Here is a 25,037-nt window from a genome sequence, read left to right as displayed (position 1 = left end):
TGTTCATATAAAAACTATTATATAATAACTACAGATATTTACCAAATAAAATAACTTTAAATAGACGTTAAACATTTAGAAAATATCTCAGTGTAAGACATACCTTAGTAACGCAAGTATAGTACTTAGATCAAATGTCCAAAAAGGGCAGTAATTACATGTTGGTTTTGCACATTCCTCACTGAAAACAATGATTATACAGAACAAATGGCTATTCTGGTTGTTTCTGAAATAATAGGTATAACCCCCAATAGGGAATAAGCAACTGATCTTTAAACCTTTAGTTTTAATGATAAGGTCTATTCTTTTCATTTCCCAAAAAGATGTCTTCCAGGCCCGTTCACATTCATGTCTCGAGCCCAAAGTGCTGCCGATTGTAACAGTTGATAGATGACAAGGTGACTATTTTCAAAACTATGTGGAATTTCTTCTGTGTAACTGTAACAGAGTGCAGAACAAGGTGATGTTTGGGTGCCCAGAGCAGACGCTGAATAGGCCCTCAGTTAAGGAAAAGTATCACATAGGTATTAAGAATGAAGCCTGGACCAGTTTCTAGAGACAGAGAGAGTGATAGAGACAGTGAGAGACAGACAGAGGGGGGGAGAGACAGAGAGCGAGAGAGACAGACAGAGAGTGAGAGAGACAGACAGAGAGTGAGAGAGAGACAGAGAGCGAGAGAGACACAGAGAGAGTGATAGAGACAGTGAGAGACAGACAGAGGGGGGGAGAGACAGAGAGCGAGAGAGACAGACAGAGAGTGAGAGAGAGACAGAGAGTGAGAGAGACAGAAAGAGTGATAGAGACAATGAGAGACAGACAGTGGGGGGAGAGTGAGAAAGCGCGAGAGTGACAGAGAGAGAGAGACAGAGAGAGAGAGAGACAGACAGACAGACATGACTTTTAAAAACTCGTGATTAACACAAATGCATGATTAAGGCAAGCGAGAGAGACAGACAGAGAGAGAGTGTGGAGAGAGAGAGAGACAGAGAGAGGTAAAAAAAGAAGATGGTGTTTGGGGTGGGGTAGGCCTGCAGAGGGCCTTATCACAGCAGGCCGCCGGGCAGCATGCTTGGCATATCTGTAGAATAAGTGCTTCGTTTATATCCAGCCGGGCTGCTCTTCCTACAATCAAGGCTTATAAGGAAGGCAGCGCTTCCTCGTACCAAGGCCAAGCCCGTCAGTGAAGGGAAACCAGCTACATGCCGCTCCCCCCACGGGCGGGGACCCTCTCTGAGATGTGCCTGCTGGAATCATATCCCCCCAGTGAGGGGCGCCGGGGAAGGGTAGGGCAGCGCTATTAAGATGGGAAGGTGGGGGCTAGTTAAGTAGCACCCCCCCCCTCATCTGAGGCCTCTACGTGCCATAGGAATTTTATACTGGCATCCCTTAGTAAACAGTTCTGAGGAGGGGGGGGGCAAAGACATTTCTGCATCTTAACCTCTTACATGCTATTCGCTACTTTCACAGGTTTGCGAGCAATCAGACTCCACTCCTGTCATTAAGAGATTGGGCCCCAGTTCAGCCCCTCATTCTGCTACGTCTGGTGGGTTTCGACGACAGACATAATTAAAGGTGGTGTCCTGCTGCAGATGCTGCTCTCAGGTGTTTCTGTCCGCTCTTCTCACATTACAGGTCGAGTCCCATATGACTGCCCTTTGCATTCAGAAATGCTCCCTCACGGGGGATAAAAATGGCCCGTTCCTGGAAGCTTGCGTATATACAGGCCGAATACATCGGACTGTTCCAACGGGAGTCCCGGGGGAAACTTGATACCCATTTCATTTTTGTGCAAAAGCCAAGCTATTAATAGGGCTGTTCTAATCTGACATGGGACGGATGAACCAGCTGGTCTCCAAGGTGCTCGAGAGCCACAGAGCTTCCTGTGGAAGGACAGCCACGGGGTCTCGCTTACCCACGATGCCTTGCTTCCTCTGCAGTTGTATCTGGGGGCAGCAGGAAACCTTTGGAGAGCGGGGTTAGCCATGCCACCCAAGCAGGTGGTGGAAACCACAGTGCTGTAAAACTCCCCTTGTTGTCAATAGATGTACCTCAACAAAAACTGGACAGTTTAATCCCTGCCTTCCTCCCGCCCTTTATAAGTAAAATAAAGCATTTCATAATAATGAGAAGCCAAAGCAAATATCTTCGGTTGCTAAAGGAGGAGATTAGTGCCGGCTGTGCAGTTGGTTGAAAGGCGTGAGATACAACACCCACTCCAAGTCACTCACTTCTTCTCACACGTTCTTCTAGAAAGCTCTCGCTAACGTGAATCAACGCATGTGCTTCGTTGGGCCGTTTCGAGCAGCCAGATACAGTGCGTTTCCATGGATTACGCACCATAACCCACAGATTTACACAGAACTTTTAACGAGCTTTTTAAAAAGTGGACAGAAGCGAATTAGTTCTTTGGGCGAACGGGAATAAAACAGTAACGCCTCGATAGGTGGGGGAGAAAATGGCGACGTGCTTCTTTAAGGGTGTGGCGGAGTTTTTTGCCCATGTGTTACACATGGTCTTATGCACACAGGCACCTGTGGAGCAGCCGCCTTCCCAGAAGCCTCCTCTCCTGCTAATTGCTTGAATCTGAGATTTCTGGCTCAGCGTCCCAGAATCGGGCCAAAGCAGAGGGGTGTGGGAAGACGGTTGGGCTCCGGGGTAGTTGCTCGGGGCAAAACAAAGGCGCTAGTTGTCCCCACCCCCCTTCCATCACCCCAAGCTCAGCCTCCTGAGAAATGGCCAGCCTTCCATGTATTACTGCCACAAGATAACATTCCTTCCACTGTCAGGGCCCATATGTGAACCATCAGACAGACATGGACAGCGTCGGCTCTCCAGGGAGACGACATCAGGGTGCTGAGGCAGCGTGTGTCCTGTTAAACAAGTTACTGTCAACAAAACGACATCTCTGCTTGGTACGGCCTTGATAGAGTACAGACTTCTGGGAGAGCAAAAGAGCAATACAACTCCAGGTATTTTTAAATAATTGCCTATGTTGTTAGGTTTTGTTAGGCTTGTGTAGAAAGTAACCGACTTAAAAACATCCATAAAGTTCCTGCTAAGGTGTCATTTACCGTTAGGCTATTGCGCAAACGCCTGAAGGCTTTATTAAAAATCGATTTTTGACATCGGAGCTCGCAAGGCACTGTTATTGTACGTTGTCTGCCGATGGTGCGGGCAGCAGAGGAATGCTACGTGTTGACATTTCTCTCTCCACCAATGAGGTAAGACCTGGCATCACTCCAGCCATCTGGAATGAGAGCTGCGGTCAAAGGAGGGGTGCGAACTCTGAGGGGAAGCATTAATGGAAGGAATGATGTCATAGATGAAGGGGAAAAAAAACCCAGTGTTACTTTTGAACACTGGGCAGAGTGATTGTTTCATACAGACGTCTTCAGGTGGACCTGCCTTCTAACCAAGCCACTAGGGTGACCATACGTCCTCTTTTTCCTGGACTTGTCCTTTTGTTTTGGGACATAAAAAGCCTGAAATGTCTGGGAATTTAACTTTCTTTCAAGTTGACACTTGCTTTAAACGGTCAGATACTAGTTAGCTTCTCCCCAAATGAGCTTGATGGGCCGAATGAGCTCCTCTCGTTTGTAAATCTCTTATGCTCTTATGGTCAGAATACTTTTTGCGTACGTATCTACGTTGCTTTGCCACCTCTCATAGTGTCCGTCGCCCAGCATCTTAGGTTTTGCAAAGCAAATTATGACCACCCTAGAAATGACCTAACAGAAAGTGCCGGAGTTCCATGTCCACCCCGCGCTGCGGAATCCTCCGGAAGCTCTCATTCTAACTAATTGTATGCAGTCTATTTGAACTACTATCCTAGGAAATCTGCATTGTGGAGCTCGTGCTGCTATTCTGACAGCTGTTTAGTGGGTCTACATGTTTGTTTCTGCTCCTCATTGAATTCTACACAGTCCTGTCAACACACAGTGACAAATGGGTAGATAAACCAGTTGGGACAGGTGCTTTGGTGTGAAACAGTCATACATACAGAAAAAAAGGAGCCAAACAGAAGCACAATGACACACACACACACACACACACACACACACACACACACACACACAGAAATTCAAGTGTAATCGTCATGAAACTTTACGTTATGATGATGAAATCGCTTTCCCTAGGCGATAAAAAAAAAAAAAAAAAATCACTCAGGTTAAATGTTGCCAACAGCCCCCTCTAGTGTTGTGATAAGAAATTTAGCCAGGCTGCCATAGTTACTCTAGTCCTGCCGGAGGTTAGGTTAGGTGTAGGGCAATAACTCTTCTCCATCATCTCTTTTCCAAGCTGATACTGAGCAACACTACACCGCATGAACCCGGACCTGGAGATAACATGAAACCAACTGGGACTATAACTAAATTATAACTAAATGATCTCTAATGAATCTCAATATAAATGCAGTTTCATGCTCCCCGGTCGCCCAGAGGAGGATGGGGTCTCCTTCTGACTCTAGGTTCCTCTCAAGGTTTCTTCCTGCTAGAGGGAGTTTTTCCTTGCCACTGTCGCCTCAGGCTTGGCTGGTGGGGCTCGGGCCGGTTAAATGTAAAGTGCTTTGTGACAATGACTGTTGTTAAAAGCGCTATATAAAAAAATTTGAATTGAATATTCAGTAAACATAGCCTTAAACATCTGGTGACGAACATTCATCTCTCATAAGTTTCAATATGGGGCTGTGCGGCACCGAGGGCGTAACTGGTTCAGGACGTCATTCCTTTAACTCCCAGTGCAATGCAGTGGTCTCCACACGGCCCTGATTTAAGTCAGGTACGCAATGTCCCTAAGGGCTAATTTTAGATGAATCATTACTACAGAGAGCTACAAAAAAATGCTTGGACTAAATGCACATCACTGTCCCCGATTTTAGATATTATCAGCAATACTGCTCGCCTGTTTTATATTAAACCAGCACCGACCACACAGACAGCAGAGAAGCTGGGACTGATTTGGCATGTGCTCTTCTACTCAAGTCAGTGCTTTCATTTCTAATCGCAAAACAATATGTGGGGTAACTGCCTGCTTTCGAATGTTTTATTGAGGCTGCTGCTGATGGAATGAATGAACTTGCATGAATATTAGGGCTGTGACAGGATTCTCAGGCCAGTGTCGACATATTTAGGTCAAGAGACAATGAACACTGGGCACTAATGGGGACCTTTTAAAAACCGAGCTGCATGCTAGGTTCCATCCATCCATCCATCCATCTGAGGGTTGCAGAGCCTATTCTGGAAGCTACAGCCACAAAGCGGGGAATAACCCAGGACGGGTTAACCCACTGCAGGGTGCACACACACACACGCACACACACACACACACACGGTCAATTTGGCAACTAACCTACCTCAGCATGTTCTTTGGATTGCGGGCAAAACCAGAGAACCCAGAGGAACCCGCACAGGAACAACATGCAAATTCCACACACATTGCACTGCCCACATACAGGACCAAAGATCCTCAAAACAAAAAATTAAATAAAAATTACAAATCTTCTGAGGACATCTTACGCAAAACTAGAAAACATTTATTGTATAAAACATGTAAACCAGCTGTATAAAACAAAAGTGGCAACATCACAGTGAAACTGGCCATTAATGCGATTTAATAACCATGACGTGAGGTGCGCCACACTAGAAGGTCAAAGGTTGGGCGCTAGCATTCAGCAGTGACTTCCCATAAAAGAACTGGAAGGTTTTGAGATTTTCACAAATTTACTGCCTTCTGACCTCAATTAAACAGAAAAACAAAACCTCTCCACAGAATGGACATCAAGTCCCTGAAAAAGAGTTTTTACGTGATGAACAGATTCAGAAACCCCATTTCAACATTGAACACCTTTTTGCAAAAGAAAAAGAAATGCAAAATTTACAGCAGTATCAAGTATTATTTATTAATCAGTAATTAAAAAAATTTTAAACATGAAAAGGCTTAAAAAAAAATCGTTATTTTCTCCCATCGCTGCATTAGTACCTTCAAGCTTTGCTTTTTCTTGATTTATCAGGTCACCATTAGGACAGCTGAAGAAATCAGGTTTTACAGTATAATTAAGGTAATGTAGGCCCACGCGAACTCCTGCCACAGTAGTTTTCAGTTCACTCATCACAATTACACAATGCACTGTAATGCCAGCGAAGCTACAGCTAACCCTTCTTAGGAGATCTGGAACAGCATGTACAGTATTAATCAGAAGTAATGCAAGTAAGTGCAGTGATTACCTCATGCCTGAATGCACCAATGAGAGAAGCCGATTTCTCTCGTTTAAAACTAAAGTGCATATGACTGGACAGCTGAGAATCAGATGTGAATCATCATTGCAGTAAAAAAGCTAGACTTCATTTTAAATGATGCATACGTTACTCCTGGAGTATTTCAGACAGTGTAACGTACGGTGATCGGAAGGTTCATAACCCAGCCCACTGAACACCTTCGCATTTTTACGCTTTATTTTTTTTAACACTTTCTTTGTGATTCTTTTCGTGGTGCCGAGCCTACAACCGCGCTCAGAATTAACCAGCGTGTGCACCCAGCATACCTCTAATCACTAGAGCTGTCCAAGTCACAAGCACTTTAAGTAAAAAAAGACAAGCACACTGATCACCTTTCACAGATCGGAAGCACCCCCTCCCCCGACACACACACACACACACACGGTTCCCCGCTGCCTAGGCTGAGTGGAGGGCAAACACCACTTTCAGGCAGCCGAACTCTTTTCCCTGTGAGCCCATCTTAGCCTCCACCTGATAGTTCCCGTTGGTCAGCCAGAAAGGAAGGTCCATGTTGGGCAAGTAGAAGTCAGACTTGGGCAGAGTGTATTGCCCCTGTAAATGAGAACAAGTCAGTGTTTATACCGCTGCAAACGGACATCAAAGCAGCCACAGCAAGCACACGATTCAAACCCAGAGTCATGGTCACCATACAGGTTCACCGTTATGGTGGTTGTCACCATTTAATCCATCAATGTTTGAAATGCTGATATTATGACGCTAATCCGATTTAAACCCGGCCATCAGATTTCGGGCGCAAGGAAGTGAAATTCTGTGCTTCGGCCAGGGCCTGCAGAACATGTGAACCGTTCTCAGGGCAGCAAACCGCGATGCGCTTTATGCAACCACACGCATTCCAGAAGAGTAACGAAAAGTCCGGTTCTACAGCCGGCTGCAGCCTGTTCTTTGCAGGGACACGCAGAAAGTCTTTACAAAGACAGGGCGGGAAAGACGACAAAGGAGTGACATTAAGCTCACGATTCTGCTGCCGGCGTGGGCCGCAGGCATTGTGTTTGGACGCACTTAACTAATACGCTACATAGGGTCACATGCCGTTTGCAGGTCAAAGCAAAGTCATGAGGAAGTCATGTGACTGTCATGCAGCTGGTCTGAAAGAGGACGAAGGGGCGGAGGACCGGAACCCTGAGGGAGTGCAACAGAGTGGAATAAAGGGCGGAGCATTAGATATGAGCGGATTTCAGATGTCTGTGAGAGTACAGAGCTGCTAGAGAGCGATACAGTATGCGATTGGCTGAGTGTGTAGTACTGCTGCCTGACAGCGCCGCTCTGCGCGAGGAGGTACTCCCCCTGGAGGCCAAACACAGTTATGCTCTCTAAACCATCCAGAGTGTGCAATGCTCAGTACTGTACAAAACTGCTGACTGCATAGGCAGTCAAAAAAAAGAAAAAAAGTCTAAAGCTTTTTATCCACGAAGCAAGTCTAAATCTGACCTGGGAAAACACACACACTTTAAAACATATGCAAATTAAGAGAAACAATATACCAACAAGAATTTCTTCTTTTCTCCAAAAAGTCACTGATATCTTGTAGGATGGCTAGATGAACACCGCTTCAGTTCCCAAAACTCCTCTCCACAGGGGCACCTCTGCCACTTCATGTATTTATTTAGGTTCCACTCAATTAATCAATTTGTGAAATTATTCAGCATTAAACTAGCATCTGCTAGTTTGGAGTCAACAAATAATGGGCATATTGGATGATACCTGAAAACACTAGGGAGGGTAACTTTAGTGTACAGAGATGTTTGAAATGGCTAAAGCTGACACTTTCACTCTTAATATCATAGTTTTACACTAATATGAAGATCATTTAAACACAATGTTTCCTTTGACTGCCTAGGACTTTGCACAGTACTGCATGTGCCTGTCAATGGACTGGCATCCTCTCCAGGATGTATCCCAGCCTTGTGCCCTGTGCTGCCTGAGATTGGGTGGTTTGGAGCCTGAAACCCTGACCTCAGGACCTGAGGATAACCCCTTGATTGACACCCCCACAAAGCCAGGGACAGGAACTCACAGCTTTGAAGGGACAGTGACAGGGCAGCGCGTATGTGTGCAGGGGCTCCGGACAGTCCTGTCCTGGGGGGATCAGCTGGTCCAGCACTGAGCAAATGTCGTCGTAATCACAGCTGCCCAGGTCGTCCATGCAGGGGACCTTCACCCAGAAGCCGGCCACCTCCTTCTCCACGGTCAGGTTCACCTAAGGGATGGAGGTCCAGTCGGCTCCTCGTTAATCACAGATGTCAGGCCCCCATGGATTTTACAGTACATCCATCCAAAATAGGCACCTCTTCAAGCGACAATGCTCCATTAGCAAAGGAGACAGGTTTGCCACATAAGCATAACCGCAACAACTCAAGACACAAACTCAAGCATGTGATTTTAAAGCTTCATGGATGCTTCCCTGATCAGAGCAGGGCACGTGCAAAGGCTTAATTGCCAATCAAGACTGAGTGTTAAGAAGGAAAAAGAAAGACCTACAATATTCACAGCAGGAAGTCGATAGATGCATGCTTCCAAAGAACAACACTGACGAAACAGCAACTAAAGATAACATCTTGGCATGACAGCAAAATGTCAAGCAGGCCCGAAAAGTACAACTCAGAGATATGTGGATACAAAAGCCTGCACCATCCTCACCGAGCCCCCCCGGGATTAAGCCATAAGGTAAGCAGGGCAAATATACAACACGGCTTTTCATCGACATAACATATAATACAAGGAGCAACGTGGAATATAATCTTGGCAAGATTGCAAAGACTTGCACGGCTCCCAGCCAAAGTTCATGCTATTAAAATGCATAGAAACCGCATGCGAAGCGGAACCAGTATTGCATGCTCATGCTGTCGCCTTACATGTCTAAACTTACCTGAAGAGGACTGCTCAGCTCCACCTTAGTGTAACCAGAAGCGCTGGCGCTTAAGTCCCCGGGAATCGTGATGGGGTCCGGGGACATGTCAAGGCTCTTCATCATCGCGGGGGCATCCGGGGCGCCGCAGTTTGCCCACGAAAAGCCCATGACCTGCAGAGAGCCCCGAACGGGTTACAGTAGAATATCTACAGAAAATCTGGCTTCTAATGCGTCAGTGCGTCCAATCATCCATCCATTCCAGTCTATCCCACACACGGCTGCGGTGAGCCTGCATCCTACTCACCCTTACATATGTGCGTGTTACTGTTAAGTCACTTGCTCCTAGTCGGACGCAAACTGCAATGGCGCAGAGGGACGCGAAGAGAGAAGCAAGGCTCCGCATTCTGTCGGCTAAGACCTGCAACAGTGCAGCTTCACAAGAAACACCAAATAAGCTGCAGGGACACAAACACTGCTTTAAGGAAGCCTGCAATTAACAAAGACACTTACAGAGTGGTAAACCGCTCCGCCAGAAAATTTTAACCTTCCGTGTTTAAGAGAAGAGACCACGTGAGAGTCCCGTAAAAGACAGGGGACTGAGCAGTACCGTCTCAACCACGCCCAGTTTCGGATGATTGGCCAGAAACTCAACCAATGAACGATCCACTTTGATTAACCCTGACCAATCCAGCTAATCTTCATTGTAAAAATATATTGAAAAACACGTGATTCATTCGCGCAATGTTTGTTTTTGATTGTTTATGCAGTTGAACATAAGTATAATTGCAGCCTCCCGAGTTAATGAGTACTTTTGTCTTTGAATGATTACTATCATACACATAAATGTATTTTGTATTGGTATTATATAAATATATATCTGTATATGTATTTTATTTTTTTAGAACTTTACTGTTGAATTCGGATTACGTATTACATTAACCTTTTAATTTGAATTGCAAATGGTATCTTAATATCAACATTGAAAATATTTTGAATGTGATGCTACTACTGGTTGCTTTGAAGCTGAAATCTTTTTGCGAATCTTGCAGTCTTTGACAAACAAGGCAATTTACACCCTTGTCAATCACATGACCTCCCCGGACTGGGGGGTATCTTGCAATAAAAAGCAATAAGAAGTAGGTGCAAAAATCATATGAGATACAGAGCTGCTGATGGTCATAAGTTTTAAAGACTTTGTACTGCTATTGCTGACTTATATAACGTGTAATGGTTATTAGTAAGTAGTAATAATGAAGACATTGTATTTTCCGTTTGTACTGGTACATAGGAGTTCATGGGCTGGCAAAGTGTAACAGCGCATTATGTTATAATACCGCATTTTCTAATAACTCAACAGAATATAACAAACTGAATGATAATAACGATGATGATCGTAATAATAATTGGGTAATGGTGCCACATAAAATCATGTCTATAAATTTGTAACATTTGCATCACATTTTCATGCATTATCTAATAACATCGCATTATGTGATGGTACACTGTGTCGAGTTATTACATAATGTGGCATTGTTACATAATGCGTTATAACAGACAGCCAATTAATTACATGCGGGACACACATGAACAATAAAGACGCAGATAAGCATAGGACACATGTTGATGTGCAGTATATGTGTATGTGTGCCATACAGAAGCATTGATTTGGGGTGTAAATAAGTAGATTTAGGGATCTGAGCGAGAAGATTGTGTGTTGAAATGCTGAGTAATCATATCGCTGTTAGACCTTTGGGAAAATGTTAAGGGGGGTCTGGAGCTCTCAAATACGGCTTTATGGCCTTTACAAAGTCTGTCAGGGTGTGGAATTTTCTGGAAGGAAAATGCTGTCTTGTGATTTCTTCCCGAATGTCCTGCAAGTCACTCAGTGACTGGCAGAGACCCAGCGTTAGGCTACTGTCAGTGTATTGCTGGTTGAAACACAACTCTGCAATGCAAGAAGATGATGAGCTGGAACCACGAACAATCACACGGCATAATCGGTGCTTTGTAATGGGCGTCGCCAAAAACTCCATGCCAGCAGGAAGTGACCTGCGGTCACACCAGCGCCAGCAGCCCTCACAGCTCCCTGGGTTCATGATACACACTTCCCACATCTCCTTATAAGACTGTTGCCAAGGATCTCTGTAGCTCTCAGCTTGGAAATGCACATCACCCCATCCAATTAATGGCTCCCGCCATGGCATCTTAAAACATGAAATCTTCTGCAGCCTATTCTAATTAAACTGACTGCTTGTTCTCCAGAAACCTGCAGCTTCTCTCTGGTTTCCCCATCAGGTCCATCTTCAGGTTTGAAATGTTGGGTCCTCCCCCCCCCAGTGGAGCCTGGGGTTTTTGCTGTACTCTTTTGCTAATCATATATTTGGCCTTTAGTCATACTCTCATTACTCTATTACATCATTAGAAGGTGTAATTAAAGGCAGCCACACTCGCTTTTAAGTTTTGACACTTGTAAGTTTTTCCATGCATCCCCGTCAAGATGCTAGGAATTGATTTGTTTCTTCAAAGCCGTAATTTTGTACTGCTAGCTTTTGAAAGACACAAAACATAATATTCAGTACCACTGCATACCATCACATTTGGTTTACAGAGTATTTTTATGCCTGTAAGTTTATGTTTCTTTACGTTCTCTGTTTTAAACCAATGCTTGTCACTTTCGTAACGTATTTGCCGAATTCATGAATTCACATTAATCATGGCACTTTTTTCACTCTGCAATCTGTTTTTGTGCTTTTACGTAAAATATTTTAATCGGATACATTTTCATATGTGAGTTCAGGAGTTATACTCTCGTGTTTGTTTCCCATTAGTCAATCTACATTTTGACGTATTTTCACGGCAGGCGAAGCTTTATAGAATGCTGGCAACACTCGCACATGTACATTTTCACCACTAGATGGCACTCTTTCACTTGTTTTAATTTGCCGCACCCTTCCTTCACCTCTGTTCGTTAAGCAAAACAGCAAGACAGTATTCTGTGACCCTGACAGTGTCCAGTGTACCAATAAGGTACGGTTCTTGGGTAACATAAGATAAAAAAGGCTGTTCTCCTTCTAGGTACATCTCATGCTGCGGTTAATTAAATTTAAATATCAATATATAAAGGCATTTCAGCAGGCAGTACATAAGACATTCAGGCAGAGTTAATGACTATACACTTTCCAGACTGTATATTTGTTGTTGCCCGATAATTTAATTCTGCCCCAGCGAGCACGATCACTGGTCCGACAGCGCTGCATGGGGGTGCCCTCATTCAGAATGCCGATAGTTTCGTGTCTGAGCCCCTGACTGAACCCCGTTGTCTTATTATGTGGAAGTGCTGGGAGGTTGTGCGTGTAAGCTGTGCGTGTGAGTTCATGCTCGGGCACGGAGCTGAGGAACGCGCAGCGGTCCGTGCACGTCGCACGGAGTCCGCGCATCTATCTGCACTGAAGGGGTAGTGGGACAGGCGTTTGGGAGCGGCTATGTTTCAAAATGGGGATAAAAATCAAACCACAGATGCACAGATATATCACGCGTCTCTTCTTTCAGATCAATCCCTGCGTTTATTCGATAAGCATCTGTATTATAAGTATCACATTACTAGTGTTTTCGGTTGGTGACTTTAAGTGGTGTAGCTTGAAGTATGTTATTCATTAATTATTTCGCCTGTTTTATTTCTAACCGGTTTTTCGTTAATTACGCGTTGCACTGACGCCTAAAACGATATGCTTCGTTCTCATTTTCTCCTTACTCCACGGTAGAGTGCGACATAAAAAACGACAACGATCAATAGAGGGGAAATGCTCTTTGGCTTTGATCTTGGTACTACTTTCTTTTCTCTTTATATTTTGCATTTTCAGTGACTAACTAACACAATACTAACTAACAGTTGCATGAAGGAATTGATCTTAGCTTTCCTCTTGCCTGCTGAATAGAAGTCCTGGCCTCGCTATAAGTGCACACATATAAAAGCGGCAAGCACGCTAGGACATATACGGACATTGCATATATGTAAGCATGCACAGGACATGCATTGCCATTACACACACACACACACTCACGTGCGCACATACACATGCGCGCGCGCGCACACACGCACGCATGTCAGGTAAAAAATCTTTATGGGCACCGCTCATTCATTTCTATGGGAAAAATACTAACGCTAACCATGAAAACCTTATCCCCCACCAATCCCCGACCAGCAAGGCACCACTGAGGTACCCTGAGCAGGACGCCCCCCCCCCCCGGGCACTGCTCCCCGGGCGCTGCATTAGCTGCCCCCCTGTTATGTCACATTGTCACATACTGTATAGGTTAAATGCAGAGGAGACATTTCATTGTTGTGCACCGTGTGCTGTGGTGTGTCAACAATGACCACTGATCACCTAAATCTAAATTTTCATTCGGAATTCATAAGTAACCAAGCAAAATACAAGTGTTTTTGCAGTTTTCGATTTTTCGAGTTTTCTTTAATTGAGTTTAATTGAGGACAAAAACGGGTTTTCATCACGTTGTGGGGACATTGTGTTCCCGTAAGATAAGGTATACCCGCACGCACACACACACACACACACACACACACACACACACACACAGAGAGAGAGAGAGATCTGTACTCATATCTTTGTGGGGACCACCCATTCATTTCCATGGGCAAAACTCTAACCCCAAAAATGACGACCTTAACCCCCACCCAGCCCTAACCTTAACCATAAGTAACCAAACTAAATACAAGATTTCTGACATTTTATTTTAAATGTTTTTTTGCAGTCACAGATTTTTTATAAAATTGAGTTTCCCCTTGTGGGGACCAAAAAAGAATATATATATTTTTTTTGGGGGGGGAGGGGGCACATTCCCCCAAAATTCAGATGTGCTCACAGTTTCCCCCCACAGTATATATTATAATAATGGGCTTGGTTCCCCCCTCAATGCTGACCCCATAGCTATAGCCTTCCAGGTTTCAGGTCCCCACAACATCAAGATAACATGATTTTAACCCATTGTTGGGACATTTATTACATTGTAATATATACTTAACTCCCCCCCCCACACACACATGCAGATACTTCTGTGAGCATGTATAGTGTATTGCACACACATTTAAATGTATAGTAAATCCTGTAATATAAATTATTATATGTTCAGTTGAATAAAGCAACAACAGTATGTGAGAGTGCTGTAAAGGTGCCGGACTGAGCATAGGTGCAAATGATGGTTTTTAGTGGAAAAAAGAAACACATGCTTTTGAGGTGAGCAGTCAAGTAAGAAGACAGCAAGTGAGTACAAGTCCTGCACGAATGTGTTTGCACGAGTGACAGGTTTGCCGTGCCCGGATCTCTGCCGTCCGCATAATCAGAGGAGGGTTGTGTCACCGCCCCGGAAAACCACTGCCCTCTGAAGCCGTGTTACATGTCGTCCCAGACCAGATGCCGGCAGATCCGATCTCCTCCCAGCCAAACTTTCAAAATTAATCCGGTAACCCGAGCATTATTCTGGGTGTCTGTCCTCGCATTTCAGACTGGGCAACCAGCTTATCTCGTTTGGGATCTTGGGCGAGATGGTTGGTCTTCTGGCCGTGGATGATGTACGGAACACACTGGGTCTCACATGCCCTTCAGAGGCTGTGATTTGGTCGCACCAGCTGGCTTGAACATTGCAGGGCAGGAAGCCAGATTTTTATTCAGTGACTGAGTTTTTCTGAGGACCTTATAATAGGGCCAGTACGGCGGAGGCGGGGTAGGCGTGTCTCTGGTGGGGTCAGGTGACCAGGCTTTTTTTAAAATGATTCAGTCGACCTGCTCCTTGTTTTGTTGGCAGTGTGAGATTTGTTTTCCCGTCATTTGCCCCCCCCAGATAATCTGCTCCGATCCCGATGTCCTTGCCGTCTCTGCGATTTGATGTCACTTATTTATTAATTTTTTTGTCAAAGTGGCTCTTAGCGATTTTCCCCTCCTGCATGCATTGATCCTGTTGCTTCCCGGTTCCTGTGACCCCAAGCAGAGGTAGGGGAGGACAATGTGTAGCCCAGTGAGTTAGGTCTCAGTGCCTGCGGACAGAAGGTCACCACCTCAAATCCCTCTGCAGGGCCCTTGAGCAAGATCCTTAACACCCAAAACGCCCTGGTAGTGCTAGATAAATGGCCTGACCCCGTGACCCTGCACTCTGACCCCCTGACCCCTGCACTCTGACCCCAGGCTTTGCTCTCACCTGTATATGCCATATATACAACCCCATATCAAAAAAGTTGGGACGCTGTGTAAAACATAAACACAGAAATCAATCATTTTCGAACCATATAAACCCATATTTAATTGCAAACTGGACAAAGACAACATATCAAATGTCAAAACTGTAAATTTTTATTGTTTTATGACAAATATATGCTCAATTTGAATTTGATGCCAGCAACATGCTCCAAAAAAGTCAGGATAGGGGCAACGAAAGACTGGAAACGTGTGATGCTAAAACAAAACACCTGTTTGAATATCTCACAACTAATTAGGATAATTGACAACAGGTAAGTAAGATAACTGGGTTAAAAAAGTACCTTCAAGTTTCTGTGCAGTGAAGATGGGTAGAGGTTCACCACTCTGTGAGAGACTGCAACAAATTAAGAATAATGTCCCTCTATGTAATATTGCAAAGAATTTGGGAGTTACAGCATCTATGGTACATAATATCATTAAAAAGATTCTGAGAATCTGGAGAAATCTCTGTACACAAAGGACAAGGCTGAAAAGTGGTAATCAGTAGTTATGATCTTGGAGCCCTCGGGTGCCACTGCCTTAAACAGAAATGATTTCATAGAGGAAATCACTGCATGGGCTGGGTAAACCATTGTGTATGAACAGTTCATCGCCGCATCCATAAATGTAGGATGAATTTGTACCATGAAAAGAAGAAACCACATCTAAACATGGTCCAGAATCACCACCGACTTCTCTGGGTCTGAGCTCGTTTCAGATGGACTGAGGCAAAATGGAAAACTGTCCTGTGGTTTGACGAATCAAAATTTCAGATTCTTTTTATAAAACGGGAACGCCACATCCTGGAGGGACTATCCAACTTATCAGCGGACGGTCTTCTCAGTTCCCAAACGTTTACAGAGTGTTGTTAAAAGAAGAGGTGATGCAGCACAGTAGTAAAAACTGTGTCATAACGTTTTTGAAACGTGTTGCTGGTATCAAATTCAAATTGAGCATATATTTGTCACAAAACAATTACGTTTCTCAGTTTCAACATCATATGTTGTCTTTGTTCTATTTTATCAATTAAATACGGGTTGTATGATATGTAAAACATTGCATTCTGTTTTTATTTATATTTCACACAGCGTCCCAACTTTTTTTGGAAGCAGGGTTGTGTGTGTGAGAGAGAGAGAGAGCAAGATGGGATACGTATGTGAAAGGAGCCATTCCCCTGTATCTGTTTTTCTGTGAGTGTCAAATACAGCTTCATTTCAATACAGTCTCCACATAAGCTGCCTCTTCTGCAGTATTTCACCATGTGACACAGCTCCGTCCTCCCTAACACTGCAGGGTGGAGGGCTTAGGCTGTGCCGTTGACCTTTGTGAACGACAGAATTGGAAGAATGTGACAGATATCTGATTTGTAAGCCTTCTGGAAGGACTCGTCTGTTTAATCTCGGGGGGTGGTTATAGTGATACTGGGGCTTGACACCTTCTGCGTTCCCCACGCCTCCTCTTTCTCACATGAGACGCTGGGCTGTCCTGCATGCATTTCTTACCTCTCCCGTTAAGGAGTTACGGTCTCCACACCAGCCCGCTTCGCCGTGGTTGTTATGGCCGCCGGCCTGCTGGGTGGCTGTGTCCCGCTAAACGGCCACAGACGGCCGGACAGCTGTGCACGTCAGGCCGCTGTTTGCTCATTAAATGCTGTGTATTGCCGGCCCGCTGTGTCCCTAAATCAGATCGCACTGCTGAACTGGATTACAGCGCCAGACCCGCTGTGAACCTGCTGTTTACTGCTGTGTATCTTCACGAGCCCACATCCAGAAGCAAAGGAATGCTCTCACATCTCCTCAGACCACATCCAAGTCGTGCAAAAACAGAGACAGATCGAAATCCGGCTGCCAGCAGACACTCCTGTGGTCCGTTATATATCTGCAGTGGCTGGGCTGAGTGACATGGTGCTGGGGTGGGTTTGTGCGAGGCGTGGGAAAGACCAGCTGCCAGGTGAAGTCTGGGGGGTGGGGAGTGAGGGGGGAGGGTACGACCTCTTCCTGAAGGCTACACAAGACTTGTGGATCTCTTGTAACTATACTCAGGGTCGTACAAAGACGTCTGCAAGGCCCTTGAAAAATTCCCCCGTCAAACCAAAGCTACCATTATCCACCCTCACACATTCATGGGCTCCCCCTAATGTTTGGGCCCAAGAATGTGTTCTCCTTTCTCTCTCCTCTGAAAGCGGTGGGGGGCTGACTGTGCCAAAGTTCCCTCTGATGATTACAGCCCAGTTCTTTATCAAGTAATGTGAATACTAATCCTGATACTGATCTTACTAATCACATACTGACTTAGGAATGGTTACCCAACCTTCACGATTGCTACAAACTTTCTGCATTGTTACAAAAAAATAGTTCTGACAGATGGAATAGCGTTTGACAGGGTTTTCGGATTCTTAGACACATTCGGCAATTTCCGTTATAGTGCAGGATGTGTTGTTTTTCATCAGCAGTGGGATCCGTCAGATTCCTCGCCGAGAACGGATGCCCAGGAACGAAATAACGGAAAAAACGAAGCAGTCGGAAAGCGATTCTGAGAGAAGCCCAGAGAAGTTAACATGCGCATGGAGACGCAGGCGCGTGGGAAGGGTTAGGGTTAAGGTTAGGGTTAGGGTTCCCCGTACAAACAGAATGCATCTTTCTCCAGCCAGTCACTTACCGGCGACATCTGCTTCTCTGACGTGGGATCTGCACCCTGAGATTTTCGGGAGAGAAGCCCCACGGTGGATCACGCCTTTATCTTGTGGCTGGTCTTTGTTCTCCGTGACTAATGTTCTTTCAGACACACTGGTTTCCCTTCTGCGTTAACGGGCCAATCTGTAATTATGAAATCTGCCCCGTTGCTTTTGTGCGTGCTTTCCGGACCATTTATGTCTCTTGAGTGAGGAGATACCCCCCCTCACCCCCCCACCCACCTTCACTGGGGAAGGAGGACTAAGTGAAGCAGATTTTATTCAGCTAGCCTCGGACTGGGTGTGTGGTCAGACAGCCAGCGGGGGAGTGCATTAGCCACGTTAGCTGACACCGCTAACAAGCGGTGGTAGGGTGAACTTGGAGGGGGGGTTGTGGCAAAGTTGCCTGGCCCCTTCGTGCTTTGCTGGGCCGACTCAGTGTGGGAACCAGCCTGCAGGATGGAGGCCCACCCGGAGCACACTGACAAACTTTTGCTGGCTGGAATTTCAAACATGCCTCAGACATGGTGCTGAAGTCACCGCAAGACGAGAAAGGTGAGATGTTAGATTAGATCGCTTTCTAACCCTGGTTCCCTTTTCCTCTGAACTCGTGCTTAAGGTGTACAGGGGCTGCTGGCTTTCAGTTTTATCTCATGTTAAACATGCTCAAGGTTTCTAAAAATACACCCATTTGCCCACCCTCTCAGCTGTTTCCGTAGCTGCTTATCTAACACAGGGTCACGGGGGCCTGGAGCCTATCCCAGAATGCACAGGGGGACACCCAGGATGGGATGACAGCCCATCACAGAGCAGCATTATAATATAGTAATACAATAGAGCAGAATAATACCAGGTATACAGTCACAAAGGTAAGTGCAATCCAGCGGGAAAACGTGTGAAGCCAACATTTCCTGAAATGTAATGAATGAGCTTATGTTTCACAGCAGGGATGTGGCTAATGCTGGTAGCCTGTTGGGTCGGGGCATGAGCCTGTCACCTGGAGGGTGCTGGTTCAAGTTTTGGGCTGTCCTGCTGTATGTACTCGATTTGAGTGAAGTTCTTGGTGGAGATTACAAACCTTTCTCGTGCATAGAGATTGTGGATGCTGTGGTCACCGCTGTCGACTGAGCAGTTGCATCTTTTAAAGACTTTTTTTGGATGCTAAATGGCTAAATGCGCAAGGTTGGGCAACCGCACAGGGCAGCTGATCGATTAAAGCTTCCTGTCCATGAACTCTTTCCCCTTCACACCTCAAGCAAATTGCCCAAGTAAATTATACCGAAGACACAACCTCGTACCTATTTAGGGTTAGGGGTTCGAGATAGAGGACCCAGGATCCCAACAGCTGGAGACAAGCATAAGGGATCCAACGCTAAGCCAAACATTTAAATAAGTAAAGGCATCACGACAAATATTATGTCGTTCATTTGGCTTCGGCAGCCCCGAAGAGCCCAAGTGCAGAGACAAACGTAAGGTCTGGTGGCTCATCTGGACGTCACTTAGAACTCTTATGGTTATGAATATTTAGTTTTTGTTTTATTCTGTCACACTGAAATCAAAAGGGGAGCTTTAAATGCTAAAGCAGGACCAAGAGCACCATCCTAGGAAGGAAAATAGGCTATTTATTAAACCCTGACAACTTCCTCAGTGCTTAAGTATCTCCCTACTAGTTAAGGTACAGATGTCTGAGAGTCCGTTGACCCAAGCAGACGAGTATAATGGATGCAATGTTGGGCTGACGAGTGAAGATCGTTTACTTATGTCTGCCTGTCTGACCTAACCTTATGTCTGTCTTTAATGTCTGTCGTTTTTACAGCCACGTCCCACAGAAACTAGAGTGTCAAAAGGCTGCTCAGAAATCCTGATCCCAAGCGCAAGTGGCCCGAGGTGACAGGTTTTGTAAATTGCAATGAAATGCGTTCTGGGAATCGTTTTCCGGAATATTCCGACCCCTTCTCAGGGTTTTATTATTTTTTTTGAGTAGGCACCTGGCGTCTCTGAATGGCAGCACTGTCTAGAGCACCTACCTCTGAAACATAAGTACTGAATCTCCAGCTGCACGTGCACCACCCATGGCCCTCACGGATTCACCTGAGCCCCCACAGCAAAATAATGGGTGCTAATTCTTTTTTTAAGACTTTACTCTCAATTTAAGGCAATTATGTTCTTACCGTTGCTTCTGGAGATCGGTGTCACTATTGTGCGGCTCGATGCACATCGATGAACAGGGATTTGGACTTGTCCCAGGAGGTGTGAATGGCCCTCTGTTTCACTAGTAATGTCTGTAGTGCGAGAGTGTGACCAGTGCCGTCTGTGTCTTTTCATCTTGTGCTGAAAGTGGGTTTTCTAGAATCTGCTTTTTTGGAGGTTTGATCAATGGAATATACTAGACAGCTGATATATGTAATTATGTTATTTCCCATTTCTTTAAGACTGCCAAGGGCACAGGACCTGTTGAACTTTGTTTTTTATCAAAAAGAGGCCCCAGTAAAGGGACAGCACAGCTCCCAAGTATGAGTCAGTTCTGTGGGTGTTTCTTTCTCTAAAATGATCAGAGGATCCCCCTCAAATGAATTCAATCCCTCTAATAAGAACCTGGGATTAGCATCTCTGTAACAAAGGCCTTGGGACACAGAGCACAGGTCCAGCCCCTCGCATTACGCGTCCATTCACCAGGGAAAAACCGCTTGATCCACTTAATAATGCATAGACTTAGTTCTGTTAACTTGCACAGTTACAGCGGCATCATAAAGATGAGGACGAATTAACACCAAGTGGGCTTCATTTTAATACCATCATTTTAATACCATCATGAAACAGTGGCATGAAATAATGCTGTACAATGTGTATGCAGTCATGCAGCAGCAAGAGTGGGTAAGAAAATAACAAATAAATAATAATAATAATAACAATTATTATTAATAATAATATAAATAATAATAATCTACTACTCACTCTTGCTGCTGCATGACTGCATACACATTGTACTTTTTATACAGCCGACTCAGGAAAGGGGGGGGGAGGTAAACTGGGTGGCAGGGTGTTGAGTGTCCTGACAGCCGTGGGCATGGAGATCTTGCTAAACCTGGCAGAACCGGCCCGGATCCTCCAGAGTCCAGGAGTAGGATGGGCAGGATCATCCACAGTGCTAGAGGCTTTCTTACAGGAAATTTATTAGGGGAAATTTATTAGGGGAAATTTGTTAGGGTTTCTGGAAAACATCCACAATGCAGTGGAGAGAGGATGCGATGAGCCTTTCTACTGTATGCGCTGTCTAGTGCAGGGACTTTGCAGCCCGATAAAACCGAGTTTCCTACTGTACAATCCATTTATTGCAGTTTAGTACAAATAAAGACTATGAAGGCAACTGTTACCATAAGTAGAAAAATCTATGTTCTATTTGTTAGATTATATTACATCAGATTAGATTCAACTTTATTGTCATTTGCTGAGTACAGGTACAGAACAATAAAATGCAACACCAGGGCTATTGTTCTGAATTCCTCTCCAGGTTTTTATGCTCGTGGTCTCTGCAGAAACTGAAAGCGGTAAATAAAAAAATCCGCTTTTGACAAACGAAGGTAGCGTCTGTCTGGGGAGTGTGATCCGGGCACCAGCAGGACAGAAAGGCCATTTGTCGAGTATAAATTATTACCGAAGCACCTTGGCATCCTAATAATTTATATCACCTTCAGTTTCACACTCTGTATCTAAAAGTTTAATCACCGTGACAAAAAGCATCAGGCCGGCACTGTGCATCTCTGGGCCTCGAACCCGCAAGCGCGTCATTACATTACATGTGCTGGCCTGATCCCCGATTGCGGGCAGCGCGACCTGTACAGGCAGGTCCCCTTTGTGAGGGTGGGGGCGGGGGGGGGGGGGTGTGGTGGAGGGGGAATATAATAAGAACCACAGAGATGGTGGAGATAGAGCTGCAGTAGGCCCAGCCTAAGGAATGCTTCAGCTTGTGTTGTCTTGTTCTAGAGACTTATAGGCGACATTTATGGAACGGGCCAACCAGACGGGTCGCCACACCTGGCAGAACCGGATGTCTTCTGTGTCTGAAGGAACGAATGGTAAATGCATTACCACTCACACTAACTTGTTTAATATACTTCATAATGTCAACACGAACAGCAGCATGATCAGTTAGCCAGCTATCTTAAGTGATGTAGTCATTAGGAATTCCCAGATCCGGATTCTGGCTCCGCCAAGAGATCCGGAACTTTCCAATCTGTCTTGAAAGCCCTGGGTAGCCTGACAAACCGGGACTTCAGATGGTAAAGGCCTTTCCAGAGGGATGCCTGTTCTATTTCGGCTTTCTCTTTGTGCTGCAAAGAGGTTCATTATTATGCGGAGATGGACGCTGGTCGCTGTCTTGATAGCTCGGACGGTCAGCTGTGTTTGGGGCGTTGGGCTGTGTGTCGACCTCTGACCACCTGAAGCAGAGAAGGGCTGTTTTTCTCTGCCGATGACATTTTGATTTATGTTTTATTTGTACTAATCACAATATTTCAAAAATATATTTATGACTCATTGTTCTTTAAGTCGCTCTGATTTTTGTCTGTGCTGTGTTTGTTAGAATTGTCGTTCTCCACCTCCCATCATATGAGCTCTTTGCTTTTTGGCCAGCAGATGGCATACCAGTTAAGGATACTTTTATTTTTAAGGATACTTTTTTTTTAGCATAAGGTTAAGGTTACTTTTACTTATTCTGTTCATAAACTGTCGTAATTTGTCAGCCAAATCTGAAATGGTAAATTACTTAGTTTATTTTAGTTCCTCCCCTCCTGTGGGGGAGTGGGGGGGAGGTGTATTGTAGGCATATTGTGACATATGTGCTGCCATCCATCCATATCATTTCATCGCATCACCTGCTAACGCATCACGCTTGGGGGACAGTGTGGTTTCATATGCGGACCTCTACCTGCCTGTCTGAGCCGGCGTCTCTCTGGAGGGCTGGGGGGGGACAAAGCCCTCTATTATTATTATTATAATTATTATTATTATTATTATTGTTGTTGTTGTTGTTATTTCACTCATTCTGTGTTATAATCAGCATGTCATTTCAGTGATGGAGGCTTCACAAAAATGAATAAAACTGCTCTAGAAAGCAACTGCTACCCGCCTATGGAGAAAAAGGACCCTGCCAACTTAAGGTGTAATTACATGGAATGGCCATCGGGGGCCTCAGCTGTTTGGCTTCCCTCCGACGCCCTGTGATTTCTGATTTCTTTCCCGCTCTACACAAGGATCCTCTATCTCTCTGCTGTCAGTGAAACTGAGCATCGCGGCTCGAAAGCCGCTCACCTAGAAAAAGAGAACGATAAGACTTCAGCAGATTCATAGTCTGATTCGCCATAAACAGCTTATCTCTCTCTGCAATGGCTTTATGCTTCACACGGCTCAAGGTCCCGCTTTGGAGTCTGCAGTATCCTATAGTTAGAAATGTTTGTCTTTTAGTGAAAAAGAAGTTGATCTTAGCAAACAAAGCTTTGAGGCAACCTGATGATCTGGACCTAATTGCCTTTTGTATCCTGATCTCTTGTTGTTTATCCATTTGCAAAACGGTGCCTCGAGAAGGTTCTGCGTTTAAAGTGAACCATGCTCTTCATACTGTGCGTCAGGTAGCAAAGTTGTTATGAACTCCAGCACGTTGGCAGGTGACTTTTGGTGGCGTGTAGTTAAGGCACTTGGCTAATGCTAGGAGTTCAGGTCATTGCTGTACCTAGTCCGTTAGCCATCGCTAACAAGGGAAACCGCACAAAGCCCAGTACTGGTGTTACACCGAGATGCGACCTGCTAATTCTACTCTCTCACATGGGGCCGTTACTAGCGCTCCACAGAAATGCAGCTCACTGAGATCCATGCTACACCTTCTCCATCAGAACTCACCCAACCGGTTCCTGTGAGCAATAATGAAAATTCCCCAGCAGGGAACTGGGCCAAAATGGAGCCAAATGTGTTGTCGCTTTGCTTGAGAAAGTCACAGCTGCCTCTTGTTTAAGCGTCGTGCATACTGGCATGGCCGAATCACCTCATGTCACGTCGAGACTTTGAGAGAATGTCTGTATATTACTTTGGCAGACATCGTGAAGACAGACCCCGAGTTGGATATTAGATGAGATCAGATTAGATAAAACTTCATTTATCCTGAAGCAGAGGCAAATTATTGTGGCAAGACATAGGTCTCATTGCGCAAAATTAAAACAAGAAAAAGGGCAATAAGTACAAATATAAATCAAAAAAAGATAAAAACGACTGGTAGCATATATCCATAAATCCAAATGATTGATGCAATTCAGTGATATAGTGGCTACTAATATAAAAATCCAATGTGTGTTTGTGTGCAAGAAAGTGAGCATCTCACTCTGAGTTTTAGCTTTAACAACATGAACATACCATTAACTCCCACCCCACAGCTGCCTTGGGCTGTCGTTCCTCAGATATTTACAACTGCGCAGCATTAAATGTCATCATGTCAGGTTATGATGCTGCCATTGTTACATCACAGGGCCTGGGGGCAACTGTGGGGTGGGGTGGGGTGGGGTGGGGGGGGGAACGTACTCAACAACAATAAACTGGTATGAATTCTTTTTAGAAGCTTGTGGCCTGCAGTGGATCGTGCATCCTGCCAGAAAGTAATCCAGCTGTATGCCTCCTGCTTCCTTGTAACGCTTCTAGATTTCTGTAAAATTGAAATAGATGTTCAGAAAACAGCAATAGGTTTGAAATCATCACCTTGAGCCTGAACCCTGACAAATCTGACAGGTGAGATCATTCAAAATGGAGAATATCCTTGTCCTATAGTGTGTAGAGGGGAAAAATCCTGAAATTCGGCACCGATTAGATAGGAGAATTTACCCCATGCTGGATGGTCCTCACTGGATTTGTCTATAAATTTTAAGATCCCCTCAGGGACTGGAATAACCCCAAAAGTGATTTACGTGCAGGATATGGATGTCAGTGTAGCG

General features: G+C 45.0%; 1 protein-coding gene and 1 long non-coding RNA gene across 4 annotated transcripts; one reads left to right on the top strand and one right to left on the bottom strand.

Annotated features, from left to right (window-relative positions):
• The first annotated feature begins 2,760 nt into the window (after positions 1-2,760).
• Positions 2,761-5,706, top strand: LOC125750741 (uncharacterized). The gene is made up of 2 exons (XR_007400411.1): positions 2,761-2,969; positions 4,300-5,706. It is a non-coding gene; the product is annotated as an uncharacterized LOC125750741 (long non-coding RNA).
• gm2a (ganglioside GM2 activator) lies at positions 5,513-18,260 on the bottom strand. 3 transcript variants are annotated; one of them, XM_049028959.1, is made up of 5 exons: positions 18,051-18,257; positions 9,449-9,576; positions 9,163-9,315; positions 8,311-8,493; positions 5,513-6,827 (listed from the first exon to the last, which is right to left on the bottom strand). In XM_049028959.1, the coding sequence occupies exons 2-5, from the start codon at positions 9,545-9,547 to the stop codon at positions 6,672-6,674; spliced, it is 591 nt and encodes a 196-aa protein (XP_048884916.1). In that variant the 5' UTR covers positions 9,548-9,576; positions 18,051-18,257; the 3' UTR covers positions 5,513-6,671. The 3 variants fall into 3 exon arrangements, with proteins under 3 accessions (XP_048884916.1, XP_048884915.1, XP_048884917.1); XM_049028958.1 differs by lacking the exon at positions 18,051-18,257 and adding an exon at positions 9,655-9,788; XM_049028960.1 differs by lacking the exon at positions 9,449-9,576 and having other exon boundaries at positions 18,051-18,260.
• Positions 18,261-25,037: the final 6,777 nt, after the last annotated feature.

The sequence above is a fragment of the Brienomyrus brachyistius genome, chromosome 10 (assembly GCF_023856365.1).
Source record: "Brienomyrus brachyistius isolate T26 chromosome 10, BBRACH_0.4, whole genome shotgun sequence".
NCBI classification, from domain to species: domain Eukaryota; kingdom Metazoa; phylum Chordata; class Actinopteri; order Osteoglossiformes; family Mormyridae; genus Brienomyrus; species Brienomyrus brachyistius.
The sequence above is the reverse complement of the archived record's forward strand: the minus strand, read 5'-3'. Positions and strand labels throughout refer to the sequence as shown.

What these genes read in the sequence shown, in the direction of transcription:
- gm2a (XM_049028959.1), bottom strand. Translation starts at nt 9,547, where the DNA reads ATGCGGAGCCTTGCTTCTCTCTTCGCGTCCCTCTGCGCCATTGCAGTT. An exon ending in TAACACGCACATATGTAAGG is followed by an intron (nt 9,316 to 9,448) that starts GTGAGTAGGATG and finishes GGCTCTCTGCAG; the next exon opens with GTCATGGGCTTTTCGTGGGC. An exon ending in GTCACTGTCCCTTCAAAGCT is followed by an intron (nt 6,828 to 8,310) that starts GTGAGTTCCTGT and finishes TCTCATTTACAG; the next exon opens with GGGCAATACACTCTGCCCAA.